General features: G+C 47.9%; 9 protein-coding genes across 9 annotated transcripts; 5 read left to right on the top strand and 4 right to left on the bottom strand.

Annotated features, from left to right (window-relative positions):
* Positions 1–926: 926 nt before the first annotated feature.
* On the bottom strand, positions 927–3653 carry BDV37DRAFT_266474 (transmembrane amino acid transporter protein-domain-containing protein). Its single transcript, XM_032083924.1, has 3 exons — positions 3360–3653; positions 1458–3297; positions 927–1398 (listed from the first exon to the last, which is right to left on the bottom strand). The coding sequence occupies exons 2-3, from the start codon at positions 3198–3200 to the stop codon at positions 1339–1341; spliced, it is 1803 nt and encodes a 600-aa protein (XP_031934458.1). The 5' UTR covers positions 3201–3297; positions 3360–3653; the 3' UTR covers positions 927–1338.
* Positions 3654–4067: 414 nt separating this feature from the next.
* Positions 4068–5084, top strand: BDV37DRAFT_266472 (uncharacterized protein). The gene has a single exon (XM_032083923.1). The coding sequence runs from the start codon at positions 4424–4426 to the stop codon at positions 4598–4600; it is 177 nt and encodes a 58-aa protein (XP_031934457.1). The 5' UTR covers positions 4068–4423; the 3' UTR covers positions 4601–5084.
* Positions 5085–5346: 262 nt separating this feature from the next.
* Positions 5347–8152, top strand: BDV37DRAFT_266470 (alpha-actinin, sarcomeric (f-actin cross linking protein)). The gene is made up of 4 exons (XM_032083922.1): positions 5347–5621; positions 5765–5831; positions 5965–7572; positions 7633–8152. Exons 1-4 carry the CDS (start codon positions 5566–5568, stop codon positions 7837–7839), a joined length of 1938 nt encoding a protein of 645 aa, XP_031934456.1. The 5' UTR covers positions 5347–5565; the 3' UTR covers positions 7840–8152.
* Positions 8153–8165: 13 nt separating this feature from the next.
* BDV37DRAFT_69605 (putative RNA binding protein) lies at positions 8166–10172 on the top strand. The gene is made up of 7 exons (XM_032091081.1): positions 8166–8446; positions 8540–8602; positions 8864–8895; positions 8967–9004; positions 9076–9136; positions 9193–9259; positions 9319–10172. The coding sequence occupies exons 1-7, from the start codon at positions 8399–8401 to the stop codon at positions 9988–9990; spliced, it is 981 nt and encodes a 326-aa protein (XP_031934455.1). The 5' UTR covers positions 8166–8398; the 3' UTR covers positions 9991–10172.
* A 1-nt stretch (position 10173) lies between these two features.
* Positions 10174–11888, bottom strand: BDV37DRAFT_69632 (WD40 repeat domain-containing protein). The gene is made up of 6 exons (XM_032091082.1): positions 11707–11888; positions 11538–11651; positions 11446–11485; positions 11289–11384; positions 10600–11225; positions 10174–10535 (listed from the first exon to the last, which is right to left on the bottom strand). Exons 1-6 carry the CDS (start codon positions 11714–11716, stop codon positions 10399–10401), a joined length of 1023 nt encoding a protein of 340 aa, XP_031934454.1. The 5' UTR covers positions 11717–11888; the 3' UTR covers positions 10174–10398.
* Positions 11889–13131: 1243 nt separating this feature from the next.
* BDV37DRAFT_289678 (uncharacterized protein) lies at positions 13132–13446 on the bottom strand (the record flags this gene model as incomplete). The annotated part of the gene is made up of 2 exons (XM_032088527.1): positions 13132–13314; positions 13366–13446. 2 exons carry the CDS (start codon positions 13444–13446, stop codon positions 13132–13134), a joined length of 264 nt encoding a protein of 87 aa, XP_031934453.1.
* Positions 13447–14522: 1076 nt separating this feature from the next.
* BDV37DRAFT_69562 (WD repeat PLAP family protein) lies at positions 14523–17227 on the top strand. Its single transcript, XM_032091080.1, has 3 exons — positions 14523–14656; positions 14748–15201; positions 15262–17227. Exons 1-3 carry the CDS (start codon positions 14609–14611, stop codon positions 17130–17132), a joined length of 2373 nt encoding a protein of 790 aa, XP_031934452.1. The 5' UTR covers positions 14523–14608; the 3' UTR covers positions 17133–17227.
* Positions 17228–17322: 95 nt separating this feature from the next.
* Positions 17323–18348, bottom strand: BDV37DRAFT_277148 (NADHX epimerase; the record flags this gene model as incomplete). The annotated part of the gene is made up of 5 exons (XM_032085693.1): positions 17323–17754; positions 17816–17910; positions 17964–18029; positions 18092–18200; positions 18259–18348. The coding sequence occupies 5 exons, from the start codon at positions 18346–18348 to the stop codon at positions 17323–17325; spliced, it is 792 nt and encodes a 263-aa protein (XP_031934451.1).
* A 90-nt stretch (positions 18349–18438) lies between these two features.
* BDV37DRAFT_266443 (mitochondrial 37S ribosomal protein bS16m) lies at positions 18439–19773 on the top strand. The gene is made up of 3 exons (XM_032083921.1): positions 18439–18759; positions 18891–19086; positions 19161–19773. Exons 1-3 carry the CDS (start codon positions 18683–18685, stop codon positions 19197–19199), a joined length of 312 nt encoding a protein of 103 aa, XP_031934450.1. The 5' UTR covers positions 18439–18682; the 3' UTR covers positions 19200–19773.
* The last annotated feature ends 2000 nt before the right edge of the window (positions 19774–21773 follow it).

Here is a 21773-nt window from a genome sequence, read left to right as displayed (position 1 = left end):
AAATCGAAATTAAAAAATAAAAAGAGGAGTCCAAGCTCAAGACAATCCCGTAAAAGCCGACCGACTCGAAAACAACAAATGTAACCAGGAAACTCGAGACCCGAAGCCGCGAGCAGAAAGGTATTCGGCTGTGGTAGGTTGGCGCGGCGGGCGACAATTGCCCCGCCCCGAACATGATATCATACCGAAAGGGAAACCCAGTCTAAACCCCTTCCGGCGGAAATAGATACTATTGCTTCATCGGGTAAACGCAACATGAACGGAAGTTGACCCTCTCCATCCGAACTGACTCAACTCTCATCTCGGTTACATTCGCTCTGATGATCGCGATCATTACACCCTTCCGGCATTGCCGAACTCCTCCGGGCTGATCTTTTTGACTTTTCCTGACTCTTACTTCAAGTCGATCAGGAGCGCCCTTGCTTGAATACGGGAACGCGCCACGCGGGTTCGAATCTCTCTACCGTACCACGTGTGCCTTCTCTGTACGACGTCAATGGCATGTAAGGGATTTTGGTTGTCATCCCTTGCGATGAGAACTTGGGGGCCGGTTGGAGATGATGCGTATAGTTGGGTTCGTCGGGCAGAATAGACTTTGTCTTTTCCTCTTGGGGGAAATCTTATGATCTACGTATCATTGTTGGGGAGAAATGAGACTTTTTAATTCGAATACGAATATACGGTACATACTTGCAGCCTGCAGGCGGCTTTTAATCCCTCATTATGCATGATAGTGCTCCGATTGGAGTCGTCAAAGAAAATACAAGCAAATGCAATGAATATGCTTTCGGAATTGCCGTCCTTGGCTTAGCAGACCTGTGCACAGTGCTTACAGGGATTGTGCCGATTCGTGGGCATATACTTTCGAGCAAAGTACGACGCGAAATAAATTTATACTTTTTATGTTACTTCCAGAAAGAAAAGAGCAGGGTGAAATGAGAGGATTCCTCTAAATATATGTTCTATCGTTCATAAATATACATAGACACATTGATGCTAAAAAAGGCGACATGACTATAAACAAAAGACGGGTATCTGTACAGGGTGATCCGTTCACCGGCAGGGATGGCTTCGGCTAACCCATGGCGGCTGTGTATGGCTTGTATTTCAAGGCCATAAAGAGGGGGTGCAGGCGGCATTTGAAACTATTACGTAAAATTAATCACGCCTTTGCAATCCCCCTCATCCTCATGTCATGATGTTTCTGCCGACAGGCAGAGAAATGAAGATCCACAACGCGGTTTGATAATACCAAGCTACTGGTTTTATCATTGGATTAGCCACTTTGCCCGCCTGCAGTGAGACGGCAAGGGGTAACAGCTAGCTAAAAGTCAAAGTTTAGGCTGGGGGACTGCATGAGAAGACGCCTCTAACGCTGCCTTCGCGGTAGTTGATGATCTGGCAAGACAGTATGAGCATTTGAGTTTAGATGGAAGAGAGGAGAAGCCAAAACTTACAATATCATCAATACTGGAGTAGGTGCCACCGACAAGCGTGACAAGACCGATGAGCAACACGAACAGGTTGATAGCACCCAGCATCAGGTTCTTGGGCTCATTCCATTTGCCCTCACGGATGAGAATGAACCACATCAGGGCCGGGAAGTAGAAAGTGAAACCGGAGACGAACAACGCCGAGCAAATCGACAGCAGATCGTTGAAGAAGGGGATAACCTCAGCGATAACAAAAGCGACAATGGTGGCCACAGTGATAACGGCCAACCAAGTAATCCATCCCATCTTGGTGTTGATGTATCGGATAGGAGAGTTCTTGAAAATGCGGCCGTGAACCAAGCGGCCCAGCACGACGGTGTTGATAGAGCCACTGATGAAGATAACGGGAAGGGCGATACCGAAGGCCACTTTACTCAACATATTGCCAGCGGAGAGCAGGGCGGGGCTACCCACATCAACACCGACAAAGGCATAGATCAGCGAACCAGTCAAGGTGTAGATAATAATCTCGGTAATGCCCAAAGCCCAGATAGACTTGACGTAGTCCTTGGGTGTGTGCATTTCATCCATGAACGAGAACTGGCAGAGAGCGAAACTGTAGGCGAAAATAATGTTGGAGATTGCAATGAAACCGTCAGTGAAGGTGAGGCCGTCCTGTGGCCAAGCAGACCAATTGACATTGGAGAGTCCAATTTCCTGATTATTCTTGATACCGGTGCCGATGATGGTGATACCAATTGCGGCAATAATAGAAACGAAGTCGATGTAACCCAGGATAGCCATTTCAGTGAAACTCGGCGGCACTGCGAGGAGTAGCAAAATCACAGCAGACACGACTCCCCAAACAACGGAGCAGACATCACTGCTGGTGATGTTCACAAACGCAATCGTGCCAGTCAAACAATGCGAGCCGGTAAGGAAGAGAAGTTCCAAGATGAGCATAATGTTGATCAATTCTTTACCGAAACGACCAAACATAAGCTGGCCAGCGTCGGGGTAGTGAGCGACATGCGGGAACTTCAACTTCACTTGACCGATGATGTGACTAGTATAGACAGCGACGAGACCCAAGCCAACGGTACAGATGACGCCAGCCACCATACCAAGCTTCGCAAAACTAGAAGGAATGGACAAACTTCCGAGAGCAACGGCCTCCACAATAAGCACGACGGTGAGACGCTTCCAACCGAGACGGCTGAACTTATGGATACCATCTTCGACGATGTCCCTTTCCCTCTCATCCATTTCACCAACCAAGTCCCCATCATAGTGAGGGGGAACACCAAGCTTCTCGGCCCCAGCCTCCATGGCTTTGTTGTTGGCCTTGTCGAGGTCAGAAATATCTTCTGAGGAGTAGCCCATTGTGAAAGTTTGGGGGGGCGGAGGAGATGCTGAGAAAGTGAGAACGAGGAAGGGACGAGAAGGGAAGAAGGTGTGGGCTGTTTCCCTGTCGGACCACGTTCCTGAAAGTCTGGGAAGAGAGCAGAATTTGAGGAAAGCCCGGCCACGGCAGTTATATAATCGATGTACCAGACTTGGACCGATTTGGAAGCCAGCAGAAAGGACTCGGAAGGGCACCGTATACTTTGCCACTAAGCCTGTGCCCGCCGGTTGCCCAAGAGGGCTTGCATGAAACTGCCGTGGTGTGATTGGGTTTGGAATTTCGACAGAATCATGATAGTGTGTTTTTTTTTCTGTTACTAATAAGATTTGGTGGCGGACGTTTATCTTGAATGGTCGAACCATATGGAGAACAAGCTCACTCCAACTGCTGGTCCAACCAACCAGATCTCAGGTCGGCCCGTCCACGAATTCGGATTTGGTCTAGTGTGAAACTCTCAGGCTTTCGGTCAATCAGCCTCAGCCACCGAATGATAACAGGAAGGAGGAAAAAAAAAAAAATACCACAGAGGCTAATTGTGACATGATTACAACTGGTAAGAGTACTGTGTAAAACGTGGGGATGTTGGGGACGAAAGTGGGCATCGCTCACGTTCCTCCCCAATGGGCATCTTGATAAGTTGATAATGCATATCTTCGGTGGGTTATCAGTTTCTAAAGTAGACGACAACGTGGCAAAGCAAAGGAAGTACGGTAACATTCCTCCGTCCTCTGTTGTCACGCAATACTTATTCCAACCAACACCCCTAGTCAAGAGGTCATTGATTATATCTCACCGCTTGGTACGCCGTACCTCGCAATACGATTATGGTTTGACTGAAACCTTCTATTACCTAGATCACTACCACCATCATTTTGTGGGGATCAATTTTCCACCATTGAACATACTCCAGAATTTCAACTAATTTTAGGCTTCTTTTGTCGATTCATGCATGCGCTCCTCTGAGCGGGCCATGTTGGAGAACATTGGAGAACCGACAGGGATGTGCGGTGGGTAGACGCGGCGACAGAATAGGATGCAGTCCGGTGGTGATGTGACCTTGACTTCTACCGAGTATGCCATATTCAGCAATTCTATGACAAACTGCCAAGTGCTGTATAGCTCCCTAAACTACACCCGAGTATATCGCTACCAATGTATTCGCTCGCCCAGTCTCACCAAGACTTCTTGGAAGTTCTAGGCGCTTCAAATTTTTTACACTTATGCATTTGTCAGAGGGCTTGGTAAGCCCTTCTAGGTTGCCTGATGAATGCCTGAGCCCTGCCAAGTTTTTAAGGTTCCAAAAGCGGCATTCCGCATTGGTCGTAGCAATGTGGGTCCTATGGCTTCGGGCCCAGTAGCTTTCCTGAATCTTCCGAAGGATCGGCACCATTGCCCGCTTCGTTCATCAATCCAAATTCTATCTCTTGAGGGGATTTAATATACTTGCAGATCCGGACAAGTGCTCCGTAGTGAGCGGTACTATAATTTCAAGCTTACTGCGTTATCTGAAGATGTTCTAACCTTCTTTGTGTAGGAAATTTGTCTTTTTGTTCAAAGAGCCTTATGTGTCCGGTATTATGATGGAATGTTTCACCGTAGAATATCCGTTATCAGTTACTCAATACGATCCTTATTGATAGAGAATCTGTTTATCTTCATTGTTGATCTATATGCCCCCTTTGTTGCCAGGAAACCCTTATCACCTTTTTACGGTCAAGCGATGAATGTCTTTCAAGGGATCTACTCAAAAGGGGTTATATGAGGATCTGGATAGTATAAGACCGGAGCGGGTTAACTTCGGGTCGGGAGATGAGAAAGGTAGAAGCGTACCGAAATGGACACATAAACGAAAGCGTGTTGAAGAGAAGACTCCGCAAAAAGAAGTTTAAGAATGCCCCAGTCTAAAGATAGGATCTTCGCTTACTCCGTCGAAAACCGAGAACCTGAGGCACTTCCATTTTTGTGATGGGTGTTTGTTGAAACCTCGAGGTTCAAGTATCGAAAAGCTAAACTATCTTCTTTTTCGCTCTCCCACCCTCTTCCTTTCCTTCTTCGTCTTGATTCTCGTCAATAAATGAACCAAACAATCTATGATTGTTATACTCCGATCTCAAATTCTATAAAGTCTAAAGAATATTTTTTTGTTGAGTTCCTTGCGAAATTTGGGGAAATGCAAGACCTGGGTCTTCTGTTTGGTGAGGCTGATATTCATGGTTGAATCTGGTGTTCATAGTGGTTGCTCTCCCAATATAATGATCCTTTTTTAGTTATTGTCTTTTTATTTCCTTCTAAAATTTCCCAACCCCTTGCCCCATGCTGTGACCTGCATATGAGCTAAAATTTCGCATCGCTGGAATCTGTGGAGAGAGTTTCCCCCAAAGATTGACATGAAGAATGGGTTTGGTTGCTGTGGGGGCGGCCAGGGTTTGTTGACATGGCCAACTCAGGGATAGCGGTGCTGCCTTCAAAGTACGAACTCCTAATCTTAGCTCACTAATTATTACCCTCTCCGCTCACTGTGCTTCCAGCCACTAAAACAGGCTGAACACTTGCATCGTTTACCGCTTTGTTTCCTTTCTGATTAGTTCCGGCTGAAGATCCTACCATTTCCATTCAAGGATTACCCCTCTATCAAACTGTATCCCTCGTCTGTGTTACTATTCGGCGCTATCTCCAGCCTCCCTTCGGACCAGCCCTGAATGTCCTCAACCATTACAGCTATTCACCATGTTGACGGTTGAAAAGTCATGGGTCAATGTTCAGCAGAAAACCTTTACAAAATGGTCAGTTTCCACTAGCCGCCCACTGTTGCTTCCCCTTGATCGGGGTCAACCCCGTGCGTCTATCGGATCCCTTGATTTCATCCTGCCTTATTCTTTCTCGTCCATTTCTGGGTCCCATTCAGCTGACACTATTGATTTTCCAGGCTCAATGATAAGTTGAAGGTTCGAAGACTCTTCATCGAAGATCTAGTATCTGACCTCTCCAACGGCGTGAGTGAGCCCCGCTACCGGACACCTCGATAAGCCTCCCCTTGCCTCTACCGAGTCTTCGGAAAGATAAAATAATCAGAAAGGAGAGGGAATGAGAAAACTTGATGCGCAGAGACTAACAAAGCTAACCTAGATCATCCTCATTCACCTTCTCGAAATCCTCGGTGGCGAGCCCCTCGGTAAATATGCCTCGAATCCCAGATTGCGCGTGCAAAAATTTGAAAATGTCAACAAGAGTCTGGACACTATCAAGGGGAGGGGAATTCAGATGACAAACATCGGTGCAGAGGACGTCGTGGATGGCAATAGGAAGATCATCTTAGGGCTAATATGGACTCTCATTCTGAGATTCACCATCAGCGATATCAATGAGGAAGGTATGACCGCAAAGGAGGGTCTATTGCTGTGGTGTCAAAGGAAAACCGCCTGCTACGAGGAAGTCGAGGTCCGAGACTTTTCCACTAGCTGGAACGATGGTCTGGCGTTTTGTGCCCTTCTGGATATACATCGCCCTGACTTAATCGACTTCGACGCGCTTGACAAAAAGGACCACCGTGGGAACATGAAACTGGCATTTGAAATTGCTGCTAACGAAATCGGCATCCCCGACCTGCTTGATGTGGACGATGTCTGCGATGTCCCAAGACCTGATGAGCGCTCTTTGATGACTTACATCGCATATTGGTTCCATGCCTTCTCCCAGTTGGAGCGGGTCGAGAATGCCGGTAGACGAGTCGAAAAGTTCATCAACAACATGCATGGCGCTTGGGAAATGCAGAACTCGTATGAAAGAAGAATGAAGGAACTTCTGCGTCTCATCAGAGCCCAACGCGAGGAATGGAAGAACGCTTCTTTCGAAGGAACGTACAAGGATGCCAAGGACCAGGCTTATCAATTTTCCTTGTACAAGAGAAAACAGAAACGGCAATGGGTAGCTGAAAAATCCGACCTTGCTGCCCTCTTGGGTAACATCAAAACCAAGCTCAGCACCTACCGTCTCCGCCCCTATGACCCCCCGGCAGAGCTAAGTCTTGAAGTTTGCGATCAAGAATGGGAATATCTAACGCGCGATGAGCATGAACGTAGTCAACTCATTAACGAAACGATTCGAGATATCAAGAACGCCCTCCGTCGTTCCTTCGCGGACAAAGCGAATGACTTCGCACTAACTTTGAAGACTCTATCTCTTGCAATATCCGGTCTTGATGGCGATGTAGAAGACCAGTTAGCCCATGTTAAGAGACTCAATGACAACCTTCCTCCCCTTGATGCGTTTTTAGATACTATTGCGGAGATAGACGAGCAGTGTGTGGAAGCGAACATTGAAGAGAACGACTACACAACATATACACTAGATGAACTCTCCTACGAGTTGAGCCTAGTCAAGTCGAGCATCTCCAAGAAGCTAGCCTTCCTTGACAATCAGCTTGTGGCTCGAAACATGACGAATTTGACCCCGATCCAGTTGGAAGAGTTTGAATCAGTATTTAGACATTTCGATCGCGACTCCTCAAACACCCTTCATGAGCTTGAGTTCTCTGCTGCCCTTGCCAGCCTTGGACTCGTATATGACGAGGATGAGATGCACGAGGTGTACGTTGAGACGTGTGGCCCAGCTAGATTAGCACAGAACGCCGGAGTTAGCTTCGAACAGTTTATCCGTTTCATGGTCAGTGTGACTGAGGATCAAAACACCGCCGAACAAGTGTTGCAGAGTTTCCGTGAAGTCGCAGATGGCAAGGTATGTTCCAATCAGGAGGCTGCGTCGCCTTGTTTCGTGCATTCACTGACTTTTGAATAGCCATATGTCACTGAACTTGATCTTCGACACTCCCTTATTCCCGATGAAGTTATTGACCATCTTGTTCAGACCATGCCTAGGCATGAAGTATTTGACCGGGGTGAAGACCAAAATGAACCCAAGTACGACTACTATAGCTTCATGGAGAAGATGATGGAGAGTGGCAACCGTGGACAGAGTAATGCCGCGTCCAATGGCGGGGCTTAATGAGGTTTCGTATCGCACCATTGGCGTTTTGTCTTTTCTTTCACATCCTCTAATATTTTGCTATTGGAAGCTGCTACTGGTGTTCTCTGGAGCTATAGGGAGGGATATGTCTTGATCGGCGACGACATGAAATATGCATACCGGACTAGGACGAGACTTTTCTTGGTGTTCTTGCATCGCATCCTGGATTTACTTTGTTTCTACTCCCTCTATGATGCCTGTTGGCAATTGCTCACATGTACACCACATTGATGGGGGCGGAAGTAGTTATGGAAATAAACACAGTATCGATAACCACAGCTGTAATGTTAAGGAGATGTCTTCACCATGAACTGATTCCTCCATCCCGGATTTAAGAAATCGTATCCTGTACAGTATGTATCACGTGATATCTCGTTCCGCCCGAGCTGTCTGGACCGTGTCTCTTTCTCCGGCTCCCTTGACCTCAACCTCAGCACTCTCTCCCTTTATTTACTGTGTACGTTTGTACTTTGGATTTTAGGGATTTCTCCGGCTTGACAGCAACTTATCTTGTTTCTTTACTGTAGCGATACCTTCCATGTCCACCATGGACCGCAGCTTGGATGAGATCATTGCGGAGCGTCCTGTAAGTCTTCCGGTTCGCGCCAATTCCAATTTGGCCATACTATATTGTCGCCACCCATCCAATAACTAGCTCACTGACATGTAAAATATCCAGCAGAAACAAAATCGGGGTGGCCGCCGCCCTCCTCAAGGTCGTCGCCGTGATGGCGTAAGAAAGGTATTTCTCAAACTCCGCTGTTACATTCATCGCATATATTTCTTTTTTTGATTTCATACTGATCGGCCTGCTCTTCAAAATAGGTCCTTCCTCCCAACTCTCTTTCGAACCCTCTACGCGCATCTTGATAAGCATAATTCGCTGGCCTCGTAGTTGTCTTGGAATAGGCATTCGGCCGCGGAATCCGCAGACGATGGACCAGTTTCCATGATACTTGAGATGATTTCGAGCTGACATTGTCCTTTTTTGCGATCACAACAGTCTTATAGAGAAGAACGCCCTGATTTAGATCTGTAAAAACCCCCTCTTTCCTTAATCTACGGCTGTGTTAAGTTTGCTAACAAACTCGGATTCGATATTATAGGGATTGGGTACACGACAAATATGAAGACGACAGAGATTGTGCGTTTTGAACCTTACCCGGGCACTTGCCGCGGAACCTCTAGTTTTCTATTCTTACACAATCTGTTCAGCACGCCCATCTCGTGCCCCTCGACGACCACGCGGTGACCGCTATTCCCCGCCGACGGACCAGTATGTCTATTTAGTCTGAAGAATGTTCCGCGTGTAGTGGCCTAACCCTTTGATAGCGCCCCTACTGGAGCTAAGCTTCGTGTTGAGAACCTTCATTACGATATTACAGAAAGTGATCTTGAGGTAAAGATGTTAGTCTGACTAGTTTGCCTTCTAGATCGTCTAATGTATTTTCTTTCCAGGATCTGTTCACTCGAATTGGCCCGATCAGCAACCTCTCTCTTGTCTATGACCGAGCAGGACGCTCTGAGGGTGTCGCCTTCGTTACCTATGCACGTACCAGCGATGCAAGGACGGCCATTAGCGAGTTTGACGGCGCGAATGCTAAAGGACAACCTATTCGTGTAACTCTTGTTTCCACAGGCGGTGGACGACGAGAACGGAATCCCTTTGACAATGTTGAAAGGCCTAAAGGTAGCTTGTTTGACCGTGTGGAGCGGCCACGCGATCGTGACTCCCGCAGTCTTAGCCCCGGAAGTGGACATGAAAGTGCTGACGATGGTGCACGCCGCCGTCGTGGCCGCCGGGGAGGTGGCGGACGCTACCGACGTAGCGATGTCTCCAAGCCAGCTCCGGATCATATAGATCGGTATGTGCCAGGACAGCGATCGCCGGCGCGTCGTCCCGCCAACGGACGACGCCAGGGCCAGGGCCAGGGCGAGAGCCGTCGCGCCCCTGCTGCTCGACCCAAGAAGACGCAGGAAGAGCTGGACCAAGAGATGGACGATTACTGGGGCACTGCAAACACTGGTGCTGGCACTGCTGACAAGGAGACCGTTCAGGCTGAGCCGCAGCAAATTGCGCCTGCGACTACAGCTCCTGCTGGCGACGACGATATTGACATGATTGAGTAAATCCACCAATCATCAACGCTTGTAACTAGTTAATACGTGGGTTTCGAGAGTTTCGCATCAGATTGGGAAGGATATTCATTTGTCGTTATTGCTACGTTAACACACAAAAGGCACGACTATGCTAGGTCATAACAGTTCGTAGCCATTGACCATCCAACTCGGCTCATACAAATATATAGAATTAACCAAATTGGTTTCTAATCTGTTCTTTTCATTAAAAATAACTACCGGGGAAAGGCTATCCCAAGCCAACAACAGCTTGCCCCTAAGTACAAATTGGACATAGCATCATAGCTAAGCACCAAATTCGATATTTTCAGATAACCTCCGAGATCCGTACCTCCGTATCTGCAAGATAGGTAGGGTGAAAGAGATTTGAAAAGACATTTCACAGATATGGTTTTACTTTCACCTCCATAAACCGTATGGCTCTCTGCATGCTTTCCACAATTTGATCGTGCCATCCTCGCTTCCTGTGCCGTAGAGTTTACCGTCGGGTGAGAAACTGACAGACCAGATCGGGCCATGGTGTCCTTTTTGGACTTCTGTCGGGGTATTAGTTCGGCTAATATATTACTATGAATGAAATTAAGTGGAGAGAGAACATACCCAGCTCTTCATCCGTCCGGAGATCATAAACTCGTGCCCAAGTGTCGTCTGCACTTCCAGTCACCAGGCGACCAGTTTCATTGTTGACAGCGGCGCTAGCGACCTCGTACCTGAAGTCAGTCTTCTTCAGCAGACGGCCGGGGCTCGAGCCATCGAATAGATAGACGGATTTGCCTGCGGCGACGGTAAGGATGCCGGGGTCATTGGGACGGACGGCCAGTGTGTTCAATTCGCAGCTACCGATGGTACCCTCGACAGTGTACTCGATTACGGGGTGACGAGAGCGCAAATCCCACCATCTGATCTTACGATCTTCCGCGGCTGTCGTGAGGATATTGTAATCCTGGTTCCAGACAATGGATTTAATGGTTCCACCATGGACACCCGGACCGATCTCATAGCTGGTTACTCCGGTGCCGTTTTCCCCCGTTGATGCGGGGAAGGTCGGCGAGGATGAGTTGCTACCACTGTTGCTGCGGGACAGGTCGAAGATGCGGAGCTTCTTTTCGAAGCCGCCTGTGGCTAGAACCTGGGGAGATGGCTGCATGGGAAATGCAACTGCCCGGACGATGTGGGAGTGCTGCAGCGTGTGGAGACATTCACCTGTGTGAGTGTCCCAGACCTTTCTGTAGAAATGCATTAGTGGTTTGCTACAGCTGCTGGGGGAAAAGTGAGCTTCCCGAACTCACGCGGAGAAATCGGCCGCAGCTGTTGCTGCTATGGTGGCGTCTGTTGAGAGTCTGGCTTGCCAGACTGCGCCTTTATGGCCGAGGAAGGTTCCAATCCTGTGTCGTGGTTAGTGATCTTTGTCATTAATGGGAATAGATAGTACTGAGGGATACGTACCAATCACCGGTGATACCGTCCCGGAGCATGGGATTGTTGTCTGCAAAGATTTAGTTTGGAGCATTCTGCTTGACCAATGATCAGGAACATACCCTTGCAAGCGGATATGAGATAATACTGGTCATCTTCTACTGTGGAAGAAAAGTCGATATGTGGCACGGGACGAGAGTGTCCGTGGCAGGTCAAGGGGACCACTTTTGTAAGGTCTGTGACATATGAGTAACCATCGATGGTGGAGGTTTCAAGCAGTTATGACAATACCTGACGCCATTGCAGCTTTCAACTGGGGGTTGTAAAATGACAATTTCTCGGTATTAGAGTGATTTCATTCAATTCAATTCAATTCTGTGCGGCCGTTATGTAATGATCTGATGTTCAAACACGGAGACGAAGGGACCCGTCCAAGAACAGAAAGAAAGGTAGAAATGAGAAGAGCTTGAAAAGAGTTTATGTAGAAGTACAGAAGAAAATTCGTCAGTCTCGTCAAGTCATCAACTCAAGTACGGCGGGGTTGTAGTAACAATGATTGAGAAATCCTGGACGGAAGAAATAAAGTAACGAGAGGGAAAGAGAAGGAGAAATCAGTCAACAGATCTGTCCACCGCAGCAAACCCACTACAGAACAATTAATCCGCAACCCTTCGAGAGAATAAAGAAAAGGGGAGACCCCGACCCAAAAGGAAGAAAGCTTGAAGTCGCGAGGTGAACTTCTTTTTGATATTCGTTCAACCCACCGGCATTTGTTTCAATTGTCCGACACACCGCGCTAAGCTATATCAGGACTAGTGTACGTGCACGTGAGGCTTGTAGCTGGACCCACTTGTTTGCCCAACTTTAATCATGTATTCTTCCTTAAGACGAACCCATGTCTCATTGCATTTATTGCTCTCAGATAATGACCACAGATTGCTGTATTACTATATACTACAACACCTGTCCATCCTTGTTGCTTCCAGCTCTCCACATCATTGGTTCACTCTTTATCCCTGCTACCCCACTTGGTTGTTCCTGTTGACCACGTATACATACCTTACTAGCAATGGCTGTTGCAGATCTCTTTGTTGTAACGGGTAGTCGAGCAGCGTGCGCATATAATTACCAGATCCTTGGCCATTGGCAGCCCGCCCAGTCATTGCCTGCGGGAAAGGTCGATTAATCAAGGTACCAGGCTAGCATATATACGAGTAGAATAGAAGAATAGCCTCCTCGGATGTAATGACACAGAGAATCTTGGAATAGAGTAGTGTCTATCCATAGAATAGGTCTTTTTATTTGAGTGGTCATCAATGTCTGGCCAGAGCCAACGCACAGCCCGCTTAGATCAAAGTTGAAGGATCAGGTTGCTTTCAGAAATTTTGAATCGTTTTAGAAGCCTTGTCAAGTGATCTAAAGAATCCCAGTCATTCCACGTGATGTCAAGCAGCAATTGGTATAGCATGAGCAGCACTACTGTAATCCATGATAGTTCTGCTTCCTTTCAATACAAACAACGCAATACTAGAACCGCACACAAAATTCACCACAAGAATTAAATTTGATGTCAACAGTTTGTTATCCAACTACGCAATGGCAAGTCTATGTACATACAGTGCCGTGATCGTCAACCGACAAGGCTCCTATCTCACGCAAAAAGATACCTTTCTCTACTGGGCCCTACATCCACTGAGCTTCGTTGGAGCACCTCATCTACACCCAGTCTTTGATCTTCCATTTTAAGGAATGGGAGCCATGATTTATATTGTCAGTAAAAGGATGAGCGTTGTTCTCCTGCCTCCTGACACTCCTCTCATTGTTCGTCTTGTCGACCGGAATAAGGTTATTCTCAGCATGTTTGTTCGACTTTTCAGCAAACATCCCGTTTGCAGGAATCTACATACATGATCAGTAATTCTGGAATCGAATACCACCCGATTTCCTTACTTTCAAAGTTGGTGCAGCCAAGGCAGAAGTAGCTAAGAGCAAGCCAGCAAGAACACTGGGCTGCGTTGTTAAATGATCCATTATGATCGGTTGTCGCTATACTTTGATGTACAAGTCCAATACAGGCACAGATATGCAATCGCTTCGTGGATGCAGAGAGTTACGATTCTTGCAAGCTAAGGGCGTCTTTTTAACAAAGACTTTGATGTTCTCCGGGGTATATATTTCATTCTTCTTTAGACAGACGACGTCGGTTACAGACAAACCATCTCGAACCTTCAAATAGGGGTTGTCTAAATCCGAAGCTATGTGGTTCATTTGCCAGAGTCCCGTAGTCAATTGAGCGTTGCATACCCTGAGGGTACTCATTAGTACTAACTTAGTACTGGTATCCGAAGCCCTTATGCATGGTAGGTTCCTATACCGGCCATTTCCCTCGATAGAGCCCAGGCTTATCAAGGTTTTCGTTGTAATACCCAAAAATCTGCGAGTCTGTGGTCCCATTCTATATACCCAGGAGGCTTCTTGTCCGTCTAGAAGACCAGTTTAGCGGACCGGTGAATAGCACAGCAGCTTCTCCATAATTGAAGACTACTTGAAAACTTCATCACCCTCCTGGAGAAAAAAAATACAGTTCATTATTCTCAACGTCGGCTTTCCGATAATCGTCGAAGGTTGCAGGGAGCCGAGAGGCCCAGAGCCAATATCTAGTGTAATACCTTGGGGTTTTAGATGAAAGACAGCCCTCATCAAGCCAAATTATATATCTTTGCCTTGGGCTTACCCGCCGACACAGGGTTTGTCTCATGGAGGTTCGTTGAAACCCACGGTCTGGTGCATTTAAGTCCATGTAATAAACGGTCACTCATTCTGAGTAGCAGAGTTCTTGATCGATTATACTGTCCGACTGGCCCCAGCTTCCAATCGGAGACCTTGGTGGCTAAAAAGCAGCCAGCAGCTGGTGCCTGACCCACCGGTCTAGGCTTTACAGTTCTAGCAGCTTCTACTCCACCGCCCACGTGACTGGGACTCCGCGGATCCTATTGTTCCTTACTAAGGGTAAGTGCTAGTATGAGTGACTAGTTCCCTGGTACGTTAGTAACCAAGACACCAACACAGCAACTCTCACTCAGGGTCAATCTCTCCGTCTCGTTATAGGACCTGGCCAGCTTTGCGACAATACCATTTTTGCCTAGGTTCTCTCATTTGCCTCCTCTTAACCCTCTGGGGGTGAACTTTATGTATGCCTGACTTCAAGATCTCCGCTTCTTTGGAGGGCCACGGCGATGATGTAAGAAGGTCCCCGGCTGTTGATGTCCACAACCAGTGGTATCTCAATTATTGCTTTTTTAACAACTGACCATCGCTAACGATCATCGCAGGTTCGTGCTGTGGCCTTTCCTAATCCGAATGCCGTGTTTTCGGCTTCTCGCGATGCGACTGTCCGACTCTGGAAGCTTGTATCTACCCCGCCCCCAACATACGACTACACTATCACATCCTCCGGCTCCGGTTTTATCAACGCCATAGCCTATTATCCACCAACCCCTGAATTTCCTGAGGGCCTTGTATTTTCCGGAGGCCAGGACACTATCATCGAGGCAAGACAGCCGGGTAAGGCGTCGGATGACAATGCGGATGCTATGCTTCTAGGACATGCCCACAATATCTGCGCTCTGGATGTGTCACCCGAGGGTGGCTGGGTTGTCAGTGGAAGCTGGGACTCCACGGCTAAGCTGTGGAAACTTGGGAAATGGGAGTGCGATGTCACCTTCGAGGGTCATCAGGGGAGTGTCTGGGCTGTGCTGGCGTATGATAAGGATACAGTCATTACCGGTATGTGTCATACTACGGGCTCAGGTATACTGTATGACTCCCATGCTAATACTCCTACAGGCTGTGCAGATAAAGCTATCAGGATCTTTAATTCTTCCGGAGTTCTTCTGAAGACCATCCAAGATTCTCGGGATGTTGTCAGGGCCCTTTGTAAGGTTCCTGCGTCGAATCCCACTGGTGCACAATTCGCTTCAGCCGGCAATGACGGTGTAATCCGATTGTACACCATACAGGGCCAGGTAGTCGCAGAACTTCATGGCCACGAAAGTTTTATTTACTCCTTAGATGCGTTACCGTCGGGTGAGTTGGTGAGTTCCGGGGAAGATCGCACAGTGAGGGTCTGGAGCGGCACGCAGTGCGTGCAAACCATCACCCACCCGGCGATCTCAGTGTGGGGAGTTTCTACTTGCAAAGAAAACGGTGATATTGTCACGGGTGCCAGCGACCGTGTGACCCGGGTTTTCACCCGGAGCGAAGAACGGCTAGCAAGCGCTGAGGTAGTGGAGCAGTTCGAGAAGTCTGTTAAAGAGTCCTCGATACCCGAACAACAAGTTGGAAATATCAATAAGGAGAAATTACCGGGACCCGAGTTTCTTCAGCAGAAATCTGGCACGAAAGATGGCCAGGTGCAAATGATTCGACAAAATGACGGCAGCGTAACCGCCCATACATGGTCGGTAGCGTCGCAGGAATGGGTAGCCGTGGGCACGGTGGTTGATTCTGCTGCCAGCAGTGGAAGGAAGACGGATTATCTAGGCCAGGACTATGATTATGTCTTCGACGTTGACGTTGAAGATGGGAAACCGCCACTCAAGCTCCCGTACAATGTCTCTCAAAACCCGTACGAAGCTGCAACGAAGTTCATTCAGGACAATGAACTGTCCATGAACTATCTCGACCAAGTGGCACAATTTATTGTCCAAAACACACAGGGTGCGACTATTGGCCAGTCTACGCAGGGGTCGACTCCTGCTGGCGCTGACCCTTGGGGCCAGGAGAATCGTTACCGTCCTGGGGATGCCTCCGCTCAACCTCCTGATCAACCCCCTTCTGTTCCTGAATCCCGCCCCAACGTTCTTCCCCAGAAGACATACCTTTCAATCAAGTCTGCCAACTTGAAGGTGATTGCGAAGAAGCTACAAGAAATCAATGAGCAGCTTGTGTCGTCTGGGTCGAAGGAGCTATCCCTCAGCCCCCCGGAAGTAGACACAGTCGTCTCACTGTGCAATCACCTAGAGACCCCAGAGAGTCTCAAGCAATTTCCTACTTTGGAGACCGGACTTGGATTACTGTTTAAGGTTGCAACGGGCTGGCCTGTGCCAAATAGACTACCGGGTCTGGATCTCCTTCGTTTATCAGCGGCTGCAACACCCGTGACTGCCACCGCAAACTACAACGGTCAAGACCTCATAACTGGCATCCTATCAAGCGGCACATTTGATACTTCTCCGAATGTCAACAATGCAATGCTTTCAGTACGAATGCTGGCCAACCTCTTCGAGACCGATCCTGGCCGACAGCTGGTTATGAGTAGGTTCGACCGGATCATACCCGCTGTAAAATCGGCACTGAGTAGCAGCGGTGCAACACCAAACCGCAATCTTACTATTGCAGTTGCAACTCTCTACATTAATGTCGCTGTTTACCTCACCTCTGAAGGTAGAGAATCTGCTCCAGAGTCCTCTGAACGAGGTTTGGTGCTCCTCGCCGAACTGGTGCAGATGATCGTCGGTGAGAAGGACTCCGAAGCGGTATATCGGAGCCTTGTCGCCTTGGGCACATTGATCAAGGGGCTCAGCGAAGAAGTCAAGAGTGCTGCTACAGATGTATACGACATTCGCCAAGTCATTGGGAACGTGACGACCTCGGGTCCCGGGAAGGAGCCCAGGGTCAAGGGCGTCGTCGGTGAGATTAGGGAGTCGTTGCAATAAGGCAAGGCGTAGACGGCCTTTTTCGAGCACATGATGCATTTGAGGATTAGACAATCATCTTTAATGATAGCCATGCATTTTACATTATTAGAGACTCAACAAACTTAGGCAATCCACACACGCTGTACATATAAACGAACCTCAAAGGATCACACAAGCCTTCTTCTAGACAGTAAAACAATCCTATTCTTCAAAGCCTTCCTTCGGCATCAACTCCAACCTCCACGATTTGATCAATGCCTGGGTAATTGGGAAGGTCCAGCCCGTACTTCTCCGTGATACTCTTCGTCAAAAACCGACCACCGAGGAAATGCCTCCCCTGGTAATGCTTCACACAGGGTTTTGGTGCTGTTAAACTAATCAGATACTCTGGCATGAACTTAGACCCAGGGCCTTCCTTCGGTGGGCCACCCTCTATATCCCAAGAGCTGGGCGCATCGACGCTCAGTACAGGCACTGAAGCCGCCTCGATCTGAGAGATGATGGTTGGGAAAGGGTCACGGAGAGGGCCACCGAAAGAAAACCCGAAGATTGCATCAACTAAGAGATCGGCAGATTTGATTGCTACGGGAAAATCGGTAATGAATGGCACGGAGAGGTTGTCGAGTTGGGTTTTGAGGCGCTATCGATGAGTTTAGTTTTGGCTGCAACCGAGTAGAATCCACCCTTGCTGGCAAACGTACCTGGTAAAGTTCGTTCTTGCCCTCTTTCGGATAATAAACGGATGGCTTATAACCGTACTGAGCGAGGTGGCGAGCAGCGACCAGACCGTCTCCTCCTGTGATTGCCATTAACCTGGGTCTCATCGCGGTGGCCTTGACGTTGACTTGCCGTTGTTGCCGGGACCGCAGACAACTAGGATATTCTTTCCAGCGCTTGGAGGATGCACGCGGTAGACTAAAGAGTATGCTGTCAGTGGGATCCACAACTCGTTTGGTCTCTCTCAATTTGCATCTCACCTGCTTGCGAAACAGACAATCCAGCAAGTTCCATCAGTTGGTCCAACGACCATCCTCCGATTTCCATCAGATCTTTGTCTAGGGATGCGGCATCTTTAGAAGAAATAGCCTATGCGGATAGCTTAGTTTGATATACGCTTGGAATCGTGTAGTAAAAGGAAGCGTACCTTCAACGACATCCTGGCGGTTCTACTGTAGTATCGAATCGAAGCGGGGAATGGATATCGCTTGAACCCTGTCAATGCAGAACGAAACATATATCACTTGTTTGGAGGGACAGGGCAGAAAGTTCTAGAGCTCAATATCCCTCAGCTATCTTATATTTTCAACAATGGTCTATCTCGAGAACACGATGAAACTCATCTAAATAAATAACCTCAAAGAAGCTGTGGTGGGATCTGATTACATCATACCTTATCATCCATACAGTACACCGCCTAGCGCTAATCCGCATTCCGTAAGACCGGATCAACAAATCCTCCGGCAATCTGCGAAACTGCCGCGGAAGTCTTGCTGTCCTGCTTCAGACCCAGCGTATAGACCTTCTGTCGGACACTCACTGCTGCCGGTCAATTCCATTCAGCCTTCAAAATGGTCGTCCGTATTCGTCTGGCCCGATTCGGGAACAAGCATCAACCATTTTACAACATTGTTGTTGCGCAGGCACGGTACGTTTGTCTGCGGTTTTATTTTTCTTTCCCTTTTTCTTCCCGAGTCCTGACTTTTACCCTATGAGAACAAGCCAATATGTCCAACGAAAAGAGGCAGCTGTGAAGCTAATGTAATGTGATCACTACAGGAGTGCTCGTAACTCGAAACCTTTGGAGGTCATTGGCACTTACAACCCCGTCCCGCAACGCCCTACGAACCTCTCCGACGAGGAAGCCCGCAGCGCAAGGCCATACAAGGAAGTATCACTTGACCGGTCCCGAGCCAAGTACTGGATCGGTGTTGGAGCGCAGCCCAGTGAGGGTGTGTGGCGGTTACTGAGCCTGGTACGTGAACGATGAGTCCAGAATACGAGGTCAGACGTTGTGATAGATGGTGAACTAACAATACTGGGATACAGGCTGGCATCGGCGATGGCAGAACAAAGACACAGAACTAAAACTTGTTTCATTCATACCCAGATTTCTTGTATTGATTGATGCATCGCTATCCCGATCTTTACGTCAGTGATTGAAGAGGACGGCCTATTTGACTTGATATACTCTTTGAGTGCCATGTTTTGGCATTTTCCATGGCGTTATTGCGTGAACCTTTTCTGGAATATATTGGTTCGATGACCGAACCTTGTACCTGTACATTATGTGAGCTGGTTGTGTTTAATTGTGACATGAGAGAATCGCATTTGTCGATTACGGATTGATAACAATAAATTATGGAGGGCCACGCTGCGCCCTGAGCGGCTGGTCTTCCCTGTCCGTATGCAGGCTAAGTCTGGGGCTCCTTGTTCAATTTCTCAGATTGCCGGCAAAATCTGTGGGTTGAAGTATGCCTTGGACCTATCGGGGGTCGCACCGGCATTGTAAAATGAAACACGGGAGATATGGTGAGCCGCGCTGTGGTCAAAGATGTACATGCGCCGTATCTCTACATGGGTGGCTTCTTGATTAGATCACTGACTCGCAGAGTCGCAGTTCGCTTGCGAGTTAACCGTTATTCCTTGTCTCGGGTTTTTGTGGTGTTGGAGAGCCGTGGTGATATTATGATATTATGCACCCTTGAATTTAAGCCCTTGTGTCTTACATATCTCGACAGTGAGAACTCTACATACTAGATCTCTCTCGTGGTAAGGCCTTGTCTACACAGTGTACGCGCCAACGATGTGTTGACCTCTCGTATGTACCTTCCATATTTCACGTTGTAATGCACTAAAGTTGATACTACGGTATCATGGAAATTACGGCTGCATAAGCATCCGCATTATGTGTGGTCAATGTTCACTTATGCTGCCCTGGAGATGAAGTATCCGATTTGATGATTGCCCCTAGTATAAATCAATGACAGTCTACATAAGCGTCATAATGAGCGACATATTGTCCAGATGAGACAAGGATACAACCATTCTTACCTCACCTATCACCAGACATAGCCTCGACGTTGTGCCATGATCACACCAATACACGTACTGGTATAGAAACATAGGCAGCGAGCCAACATCTGACATCATCCTAGTGAGTCAGCGTGTAGGCAGAAAGGGTTCTCAACCACGGCAACACAACAGGCACGATCGAGCCGTATATTAGTGGTAGGCTGCACATCAATGAAGGCTAATCATCTTCCTCGAATACGTACACAATCTGTTTAGCGCGCGTATCTGAAATGCTTCTGTTGGTACTAGGCCTTTCCTTCGACCCCCTAGATTCGCATCGGCGTCTTTGCCCACCCCTCTTCTCTCACAGACCAAGTTGGAAGTGCCGGCCATGAACCAATCGTCGCGGGGAGCCCGGTGTCCAGACACCATGGAGGCAAAGGTGATTGGCCATCGTTGGGAATTCCAGATGGAAGATCAGCAGTAGAGTTTGAGCTTTCCCACGGATTCATGGCAGCCACTAGGCTCCGCTCTTTGGCACAGGTATTCCCGACAATTCGCATCCAGGTCGTTTGTTGGGAGATGGGGGCTTAGAGTTCCATCCGTCGACTTTTACAGTTGTAGTTTATCTCTGGCTGGGGTAAGTAAGGGATTTATCATTTAGGGTTAAGTGGTCGTGGTCACGATGAACGACTGTTAGGAACGTTTTTCTTTTTATCTTTTTTTTCACATTTTTTATTTTTATTTTTATTTTTCTGGGTCCATTTCGAGGTCTTCCTCTCGTCACATGAGAAAATCCACCCACGGACCGGACGAAATGACATGGCATTGTCTGATACAGAGAGGTACACTTAGGGTACTGTATGATGCCGACTGATAACGAAGCCTACCCAAGGCTCTTCGCATGACTAAATCCCGCAAATCGACGAGACAAAGGAGGGTACAGTAAACTTGTTCCTGGTCCATGAAGCTGTCACAGGTCGAGTAATTCTTTGGCGCGATCGAGGGAGCTATGCGTGCCGTAGTAGTCATCGGCCCCCGCGGTCCGAGGGATCGCTAGAGCTTGGATGGATATACGTATGTATGAAGAGCAACATTTTTCTGGTCAGCTGGGGGATAACGGTTGTACTCCGTATTGGCTAACTTTGGTGTTCATTATCCTCGGAGAATATCCTTGGAGGTCAAGGGGTACGTGATAGAAAGGAGAATGACTCCGGCTGAATGCCATCAAATCAGTGGACTGACTATGAGTGGATATGCGCAAGGTATGCGGTACCTGAGTCAACCATTCAGTTCTAGTGAACAATAGAACCTTAAACTGGGGCAAAAGATAATAAAAAAAAAAGGAATGTGAATACGGATGGAAGAAAATAGGCCAATGTAAGATTTTCGTTAATATAATTCAATGTAGAAGGAATTTGTCCCTACACTCATTCCGGTATGGTCGTACTCCGGAGTAGGTACACAGTATCTATCAAGGAAACGCTTCGAGCCTCTCTCCACGCTCTCGCACCCAAGGCGCACGCACTTACACGTTCGCATCCGGAATACTCAAGCAATGTTTGCGTAGTAGGAGGTAGCCTTCAGGTTTGCTGCACTCGGTAAGTCATGCTGCAAAATCAAGATATGACAGTGTCCACTCCACGG

The sequence above is a fragment of the Aspergillus pseudonomiae genome, assembly GCF_009193645.1.
Source record: "Aspergillus pseudonomiae strain CBS 119388 unplaced genomic scaffold BDV37scaffold_180, whole genome shotgun sequence".
NCBI classification, from domain to species: Eukaryota; Fungi; Ascomycota; class Eurotiomycetes; order Eurotiales; family Aspergillaceae; genus Aspergillus; species Aspergillus pseudonomiae.
This window is presented reverse-complemented; position numbering and strand designations above follow the sequence as displayed.

What these genes read in the sequence shown, in the direction of transcription:
- BDV37DRAFT_69562 (XM_032091080.1), top strand. Translation starts at nt 14,609, where the DNA reads ATGCCTGACTTCAAGATCTCCGCTTCTTTGGAGGGCCACGGCGATGAT. An exon ending in TGGAGGGCCACGGCGATGAT is followed by an intron (nt 14,657 to 14,747) that starts GTAAGAAGGTCC and finishes CGATCATCGCAG; the next exon opens with GTTCGTGCTGTGGCCTTTCC. An exon ending in TAAGGATACAGTCATTACCG is followed by an intron (nt 15,202 to 15,261) that starts GTATGTGTCATA and finishes ATACTCCTACAG; the next exon opens with GCTGTGCAGATAAAGCTATC.
- BDV37DRAFT_69605 (XM_032091081.1), top strand. Translation starts at nt 8,399, where the DNA reads ATGTCCACCATGGACCGCAGCTTGGATGAGATCATTGCGGAGCGTCCT. An exon ending in TATTCCCCGCCGACGGACCA is followed by an intron (nt 9,137 to 9,192) that starts GTATGTCTATTT and finishes ACCCTTTGATAG; the next exon opens with CGCCCCTACTGGAGCTAAGC. An exon ending in TTACAGAAAGTGATCTTGAG is followed by an intron (nt 9,260 to 9,318) that starts GTAAAGATGTTA and finishes TTTTCTTTCCAG; the next exon opens with GATCTGTTCACTCGAATTGG.
- BDV37DRAFT_69632 (XM_032091082.1), bottom strand. An exon ending in GCTGCGGCCGATTTCTCCGC is followed by an intron (nt 11,226 to 11,288) that starts GTGAGTTCGGGA and finishes GCATTTCTACAG; the next exon opens with AAAGGTCTGGGACACTCACA. An exon ending in CCGGACGGATGAAGAGCTGG is followed by an intron (nt 10,536 to 10,599) that starts GTATGTTCTCTC and finishes ATACCCCGACAG; the next exon opens with AAGTCCAAAAAGGACACCAT.
- BDV37DRAFT_266470 (XM_032083922.1), top strand. Translation starts at nt 5,566, where the DNA reads ATGTTGACGGTTGAAAAGTCATGGGTCAATGTTCAGCAGAAAACCTTT. An exon ending in TATCTGACCTCTCCAACGGC is followed by an intron (nt 5,832 to 5,964) that starts GTGAGTGAGCCC and finishes AAGCTAACCTAG; the next exon opens with ATCATCCTCATTCACCTTCT. An exon ending in GTGAAGTCGCAGATGGCAAG is followed by an intron (nt 7,573 to 7,632) that starts GTATGTTCCAAT and finishes ACTTTTGAATAG; the next exon opens with CCATATGTCACTGAACTTGA.
- BDV37DRAFT_266474 (XM_032083924.1), bottom strand. Translation starts at nt 3,200, where the DNA reads ATGGTTCGACCATTCAAGATAAACGTCCGCCACCAAATCTTATTAGTA. An exon ending in ACTCCAGTATTGATGATATT is followed by an intron (nt 1,399 to 1,457) that starts GTAAGTTTTGGC and finishes CTGTCTTGCCAG; the next exon opens with ATCATCAACTACCGCGAAGG.
- BDV37DRAFT_266443 (XM_032083921.1), top strand. Translation starts at nt 18,683, where the DNA reads ATGGTCGTCCGTATTCGTCTGGCCCGATTCGGGAACAAGCATCAACCA. An exon ending in ATTGTTGTTGCGCAGGCACG is followed by an intron (nt 18,760 to 18,890) that starts GTACGTTTGTCT and finishes TGATCACTACAG; the next exon opens with GAGTGCTCGTAACTCGAAAC. An exon ending in TGTGGCGGTTACTGAGCCTG is followed by an intron (nt 19,087 to 19,160) that starts GTACGTGAACGA and finishes ACTGGGATACAG; the next exon opens with GCTGGCATCGGCGATGGCAG.
- BDV37DRAFT_266472 (XM_032083923.1), top strand. Translation starts at nt 4,424, where the DNA reads ATGTTTCACCGTAGAATATCCGTTATCAGTTACTCAATACGATCCTTA.